The sequence below is a fragment of the Euleptes europaea genome, chromosome 4, assembly GCF_029931775.1.
Source record: "Euleptes europaea isolate rEulEur1 chromosome 4, rEulEur1.hap1, whole genome shotgun sequence".
Classification (NCBI taxonomy): domain Eukaryota; kingdom Metazoa; phylum Chordata; class Lepidosauria; order Squamata; family Sphaerodactylidae; genus Euleptes; species Euleptes europaea.
In genome coordinates, this window is record NC_079315.1 from 4,349,565 (window position 1) to 4,357,458 (window position 7,894).

The following is a 7,894-nucleotide window of genomic DNA, read 5'->3' on the forward strand; positions in this document are numbered from 1 at the left end:
TTGGCATACAAAAGCCAACTACTACTTTTTCTTCTTCTTCTTCTTCTTCCAAACCTACCTCACAAGGGGTCTATTGTGGGGAGGGGAAGGGTAGGTGAATGTAAACTGGTTTGATTCTCCTTAAAAGTAGTGAAAGTCAGCATATAAAAACCACCTCTTTCTTCTTCTACCTGGCTTTGTAGTTTGCAAGCGTACCAACTTAACATGGGTTTCTTGTTGAATTTCTAGGTTTCTTCTTGATTATTAGCACTGCGACTGCTTGTCCAGGACCGCAATGGAGGGACAAGAATATCTGTGAAAAAGCAATATTTCCCCTGTGGGGCATGCAGAACAGAGGCACAGCGTGATTTGGGGGGGGGGGCGAATAGGCGGTTCTGTGCAAACCTGCAAGATTAAAGAGGGTGGGTGCCCGGTCGGATGGATTCCGTTGGCATGGATTCTCCGCCCCACTTGGTCCAGATCTCTCAGGAGTATCACCACCACCACAACAACGACATAATTTCCCTTCACTACAACTACACGGGGAAGCTCCACAATAGCAAATACAGGGGGAGCCTCCAAGCCCACGCCGTGGTCTTCCTGGCGGTGTGTGCCCTCATCGTGGCCGAAAACCTGGTGGTCCTGCTGGCCATATGGAGGAACAAGAAGTTCCATTCGCCCATGTACTACCTGCTGGGGAATCTGACCCTGTCGGACCTGCTAGCCGGAGTCGCCTACGCCGCCAATATCGTCCTGTCCGGGCCCGGCACCCTCCGGCTGACCACCGTCCAGTGGTTCCTGCGTGAAGGGGGGGTCTTTGTCACCCTCACCGCCTCGGTCCTTGGCCTCTTTGCCATTGCCGTGGAGAGACACATCACCATGACCCGCATGCGAGTCTCCCGCGGGAACAAAAAACGGCGCACGCTCCTGCTGGTGGGGGCCAGCTGGGGGGCCGCCGTCCTGCTCGGGGCCCTGCCCCTCCTGGGCTGGAACTGCCTCGGCCGCCTCCCCGAGTGCTCCACGGTGCTGCCGCTCTACTCCAAGCGCTACGTGGTCTTCTGCATCGCAGTTTTCCTGGCCGTCCTCGTCTCCGTGGTGGCACTGTATGCCCGGGTTTATTGCATGGTCAAGTTCAGCGGGCAGCGCTCGAGCCGCCTTCGCGAGGGGGTGCTCCGGAAACCCGAGAAGTACCTGTCCGTGCTGAGGACCGTGACCGCCGTGGTGGGCACCTTCATTGCCTGCTGGCTGCCCCTCTTCCTCCTCTTACTGCTGGACGTCACGTGCCAGGCCCAAGCCTGCAGCCTGCTCTATAAAGCAGATTATTTCCTGGCCTTGGCGATGATCAACTCTCTGCTCAACCCTGTCGTTTATACCCTGACCAGCAAGGACCTGCGGCGGGCCATCTTCCGGTTGCTCTGCTGCTTCCCGTCCGCCGCGCTGGGGGCGGAGGAGAGCCGCGCCAAGCGCTTTGGTCTCCCCATCCTGGAGGGCAGCACCAGCGGGTCGGAACACTCCTCCCAACAGAAGGAGGGGCCCGAGACCGGTCCGTTGGCCGGGAACGGCACCCCCAAAACGAGCAAGGCGTTCGTGCCAAAAAATGCCTCTTGAATTCTTCTGTTACGCTTCCTTCTGGGTGATCGCACTGGGGTGGGCAGGTTGATGGGGGTGTGAGACCTGGTAGAACAAGAGATCGGAGCCCAGGCAGAAATTCTGCCGGCGTAGGCTGCAGCGGCAGGCAGAAAGCCCGAGAGATAGGCAAGAAGAGTGAGGGGCATGGGTTCTTGGGAGGCATAAGAACATAAGAAAGGCCATGCTGGTTCGGACCAAGGTCCATCAAGTCCAGCGGTCTGTTCACACAGTGGCCAACCAGGGGCCTCCAGGAAGCCCCCAAACAAGACGACTGCAGCAGCAGCATTATCCTGCCTGTGTTCCACGACACTTAATATAATAGGCATGTTCCTCTGATCATGGAGAGAATAAGTGTGCATCATAAGAACATAAGAAAGGCCCTGCTGGATCAGACCCAGGACCATCAAGTCCAGCAGTCTGTTCACACAATGGCCAACCAGGTGCCTCTAGGAAGCCACTAACAAGACGACTGCAGCAGCACCATCCTACGCAAGACCTCAATCTAGCTGTTGCCCAGGCAGAGATCGAGCCCTGACCCGGACGCCTTTACAGCCAACCAGGCTAAGAGGAACTAGGAGACCCCCTCAGCAGACAGAAGTATTCTGGGATCAGGGGGGCCAGTTTTACCCCTTTCCCTTGACTGTCTCGAGTATTTCGCCACAAGATCCAATATCCTTCAGTTGTATTCCCTGTCTCTCCTGACACTGGGTGTGCAAAACCAGAGGGTGATCTTGAGCCAGTCATAGACTCTCAGCCTGACCTACCTCACAGGGTCGCCGCGAGCATAAAATGGAGAAGCGGAGGATGATGTAAACCTCTTTGTGAATAAATAAAATACATGGTCCAGAAGGCTACTATGACCAATGGTATCAAAAGCCACAGAGAGGTCCAGGAGAATGAAGAGAGTTGCGCTCCCACTGTCACATCTCCCGCTGCATGAATACGAGCGCATAATTTGGAAGCAGAAATGTAAATGGAGAGAAACTTTCACGGACATCCCTATAACTTTTGTTTTACATGGGTTTTCTTCCTAGACTGTTAATTGCAAACATTTTCTCTGACAGCGGAACTGAGAGGACAATCTGATAAGATTCCTTTCTCAGATTGCTTCTGTGGGGGTTACCGCACTTTGTATTCCCAGCGATGTATTAAGAGTTTGAAAATGTTGTAAAAAACATCGCTTTAAAAGGGTTTTTGGATACCACGGCTTATAAATGGTTGGAAGACGTCTTCACAGCTAAAGGGGCCAAAGTGCGAACAGTATTTTTTATAACGTTTTCAAACTCTTAATCCATCGCTGGGAATACAAGTGCGGTAACCCCCAAAGTTGGCGTATTAGGGGCAATAAAGATGATAAGATCTGTTTCTATTCTGTGATCTATGGACTGCACCCAGGGCTATCTGGATTGCTCCTATTTTATCTATCATATCAGCTTCCTGTTGAGCCATGGGCTGAGCCATACTATTGCTAGTAGACACTGACCCAGAAACAGCTATATGTGGTGCATAATATCTGGCAATAAAAGATTCTTTATAGTTACCTTAAAATGATTTTATTGCTGGTTATATACAAATCGGATGGGTCTGTGTATTTATTTTCTTATGTGCTAACTGGAGGTATTATCTATCTCATTGTTTATATTTGTAATATTATAATGTTTTAAGTCCTTGAAGATTTTATCATGTTTTAATGTTTTTTTATCTTTTATGTATTCCTAAGACCTTTGGTCATATGAGCTTAATAATAAAGCAAAGCAAAGCAAAGGTTTTCTGTTGCATTTAGTGGCCGGTGCGCTGCTCCCAGTGAGGAGTAGTAGTAGTAGTAGTTGGTTTTTATATGCCGACTTTCTCTACCACTTAAAGAAGAATCAAACTGGTTTACAATCACCTTCCCTTCCCCTCCCCACAACACACACCCTGTGAGGTAAGTGGGACTGAGAGAGCTGTGACTAACCCAAGGTCACCCAGCTGGCTTTGTGTGGAGGAGTGGGGAAACAAATCCAGCTCACCAGATTAGCCTCCGCCGCTCATGTGGAGGAGTGGGGAATCGAACCTGGTTTTCCAGATCAGACTCCACCGCTCCAAGGAGGAGGAGTTTATGGAGCTTCATTCACCACGTTCCACCCACCCGCCTTGCTAATAGCTAATCATCCTTTTTTGCAATGATGTCTGTAAGAACTGTATGTGGAAACCCTTATAATAACTTCCCTCGCAGAGATGAGCTGCAAGCCATCGGATGCCACGGCAAAACAGGCACGGGAACTGTGCAACGTTGGTCTCACCCCATAACTCGTTCAGATTTGGAGATGCCCTATGTGGAGGAATGCGTTTTTCTTTGGAGGTTTGAACTAAGCAAAACCTTCACCTAATGAGTTGTTAAAAGGTGAGTACAGGCAGCGGGTGGGGGAGAGGAGTTGATTGCTCACCAGTGCCACTCACCAAGCCTTTAGAAATGTAAATGGTAGGCCTGGTGGAACACAATGAGATGGTCAAGTCACACACAGCCTTGGGGCCGTGGCTCAGTGGTAGAGCCTCTGCTTGGCATGCAGAAGGTCCCTGGTTCAATCCCCGGCATCTCTAGTTAAAGGGACTAGGCAGGTAGGTGATGTGAGAGACCCCAGCCTGGGACTTTGGACAGCCACTGCCAGTCTGAGTAGACAGTGCTGACCTTGATGGACCAAGGGGCTGATTTGGTATAAGGCAGCTTCATGTATGTTGATGGGTGTATATGAGACCCTGGACAGCTGCTGCCAGTCAGAGTTGGCAATACTGACCTTGAGGGACCAAGGGCCTGATTCAGTGCAAGGCAGCTTCTTATGGGGAGACTTTATGGCTCAGTGATAGAGCATCTGCTTGGTATGCAGAAGGCCCCAGGTTCAATCCCCAGCATCTCTAGTTAATGAGACTGGGCAAGTAGGTGATGTGAAAGACCCCTGCCTGAGACCCTGGAGAGCCATGGAGAGGGGCGTTGGCTCAGTGGTAGCGCCTCTGCTTGGCATGCAGAAGGTCCCAGGTCCAATCCCCGGCATCTCCAGTTAAAGGGACCTGACAGTAGGTGCTGCGAAAGACCCCTCCCTGAGACCCTGGAGAGCCGCTGCCTGTCTCAGTAGACAATACTGACTTTGAGGGATCCAGGGTCTGATTCAGAATAAGGCAGTTTCATGTGTTCATGTGACATATTATGGGAGGGGCCGTGGCTCAGTGCATCTGCTGGGCATGGAGAAGGTCCCAGGTTCAATCCACAAAAATCTGCCAGTGGCGAAAGGGACCTGGCAACCCTACTGACAACTCTTAAGTGAGACGCCATGTTCAACTCAAAAAGGGTGTTGGTGTCCATAGGTCAGTATCTATTCCTTCAGAAGAAGTACGGCTCATTCAGAGTTAGGCCATCTTTCACCCCTGCTGTATACCAACCAAACATTTCCTCAGTCTTATCTGGATTGAGTTTCCGTTTGTTGGCCCTCGTCCATCACCTCAGAGTACCAACAGTATCACTCGAACTGAGGAAAGAGATAGCGCTGCATGTTATTTTTGTATTGACGGCGTTTAACTCCATATCTCTGGTACTTCTCCCCACAGTTTCATAAAGTAGCACAGGGGAGAGAACTTAATCTTGTGAAATTCCACCCACACGCTAAGACTGCTCACGCATGTTAAGGACATGCACCCATGGGGGGAGGTAAGGTAACTGGCAGCTCTGTCCTTTGTACTTAAGAACATAAAAAGAAAAGCCCTGCTGGATCAGACCCAGGCCCATAAAGTCCAGCAGTCAGTTCACACAGTGGCCCAACAAGGTGCCTCTAGGAAGCCCCAAAACAAGACGACAGCAGCAGTGGCATCCTGCCCGTGTTGCACAGCACCTAATACAATAGGCATGTTCCTCTGATCCTGGAGAGAATAGGGATGCATCATAAGAACATAAGAAAAGCCATGCTGGATCAGACCCAGGCCCATCAATTCCAGCAGTCTGTTCACGCTGTGGCCAACCAGGTGCCTCTAGGAAGCCCCCAAACAAGACGATTGCAGCAGCACCATCCTGCCTGTGTTCCTTTACAGCACCTAATATAATAGGCATGCTCCTCTGATCCTGGAGAGAATAGGTATGCATCGTGACTTGTACCTATTTTTACTAGCAGCCATGGATAGCCCTCTCTTCCGTGAAGATGTCCACTCCCCTCTTCAAGCCTTCCAAGTTGGCAGCCGTCGCCACATCCTGGGGCAGGGAGTTCCACAATTTAACTACGCGTTGTGTGAAGAAATCCTTCCTTTTGTCTGTTTTGAATCTCTCACCCTCCAGCTTCAGCAGATGACCCCGTGTTCTAGTATTATGAGAGAGGGAGAAAAACGTCTCCCTGTCCACTCTCCACACCATGCATGGTTTTATAGACCTTGATCATGTCTCCCCTTAACCACCTTCTTTCCAAGCTAAACAGCCCTAAGCGTTTCAACCGCTCCTCATGGGGCAGTTGCTCTAGCCCCCCTGATAATTTGGGTTGCTCTTTTCTGTACTTGCTCAGAGGCAGCCTTATCAGCCTGCCTCAAAGCACAGGTTACTGAGAGGCAGGGCTTTATATCTTGGGGTGGTGGCAAGAAGAGGAAACGCGACTTTACACACAGGCAAACACGCAGCATGCATGTGAGAATACACTGACCCAGTGCGGGAATGTGACAGCCCCCATTCCATAATGATTGAAGCCAGAGTGAAATAGGTCTCGATATACACTTTTATTCGAGAGCACCTGGAGCCCCTTTCCCCAAAACAGCGATGTGGAAAAATTTAATTCTGCAGGAATATATATTTTTTATAAAGATAACAAGGATCTAATTTTAATCGCCTTAGAGAAGGTTAGGTGGTTTTCTTTTCCTGCCCCTTTATAATGCATTTTGATTGGCTCTATTATACTGTCTTTATTGCATTGTTCTCTGATTGTGAAATCCAGTTTATGGGATGTCGTGTACAATTTCATTGTTCTTTAATTATCATCCAATTTATTGCCTTGTTCATTTCATGTATTACACCGGCCTTAACGCTATTGTTTTTATATCACTCTGTAATCTGCCTTGAGTCTTAGTGACAAAGGAAGTTGATAAATGAAGTAAGTAAGCAAATAAATAAACATATAAAAATTAGCAACTGGCCCATCATTATTAAGATCTTCTGGATCTTAAGAAGTGTTTTTCGGCAAAGGCTTGACTACTACTTCTTTTAAAGTGGATGGCACTGCTCCTTCCTTAGCCACATGAGTCCACCTGCTCCCCCCAACTCAGTATCCTCTGTGTCTGGTGTGTAGGATATCTACCTATCTAGATATCACACCGGAGACGGCAGCTTCGACAATACACTACTTTACTGCTTCACACACAAACTTGGAACTACAACCTATACACACAGAACTGCAGGTGATTGTAAGCCGGTTTGATTCTTCCTTAAGTGGTAGAGAAAGTCCGCACATAAAAAACAGCTCTTCTTCTTCTTCTCCTTCTCACAACAGAAGTATAATGTCCAGATCACGTGAAGTGCTGGTATCGCTTTACTCTGGTTAGACCTCACCTAGAGTACTGTGTTCAGTTTTGGGCACCGCAATTTAAGAAAGATGTAGACAAGCTGGAACGCGTCCAGAAGAGGGCAACAAAGATGGGGAGGGGTCTGGAGACCAAGTCCTATGAGGAAAAGTTGAAGGAGCTGGGTGTGTTTAGCCTGAAGAGGAGAAAACTGAGAGAGGGTATGAGAACCATCTTCAAGGACTTGAAGGGCTGTCACATAGAGGAGGGTGCCGAGTTGTTTTCTGTTGCCCCAGAAGGTCGGACCAGAACCAACGGGTTGAAATTAAATCAAAAGAGTTTCCGTCCAGACATTAGGAAGAATTTCCTAACAGTTAGAGCAGTTCCTCAGTGGAACAGGCTTCCTCGGGAGGTGGTGAGCACTCCTTCCCTGGAGGTTTTTAAGAAGAGGTTAGATGGCCATCTGTCAGCAGTGCTGATTCTATGACCTTAGGCAGATGATGAGAGGGAGGGCATCTCGGCCATCTTCTGGGCATGGAGTAGGGGTCCTTGGGGGCATGGGGGGGAGGTAGTTGTGAATTTCCTGCACTGTGTAGGGGGTTGGACTAGATGACCCTGGTGATTCCTTCCAAATCTATTATTCTCCATTTGATGCACTCAAGTTCTTGTATTTTGGGAGGGGGACCTCTCCCCACCCTGAAGACATCTTCCTAGCCTCAAGACCTCTCCTCACCCTCCCCAGTTCTGCATTAAGCCATGGGGAAGCCACACAATCTATTGCCCT

General features: G+C 49.3%; 1 protein-coding gene across 1 annotated transcript; it reads left to right on the plus strand.

Annotated features, from left to right (window-relative positions):
* The first annotated feature begins 417 nt into the window (after positions 1-417).
* S1PR5 (sphingosine-1-phosphate receptor 5) lies at positions 418-1,587 on the plus strand. The gene has a single exon (XM_056848314.1). It carries the CDS (start codon positions 418-420, stop codon positions 1,585-1,587), a length of 1,170 nt encoding a protein of 389 aa, XP_056704292.1.
* The last annotated feature ends 6,307 nt before the right edge of the window (positions 1,588-7,894 follow it).

Excerpts from the sequence above, each read along its gene's own strand:
- S1PR5 (XM_056848314.1), top strand. The coding sequence starts at position 418 with ATGGATTCCGTTGGCATGGATTCTCCGCCCCACTTGGTCCAGATCTCT.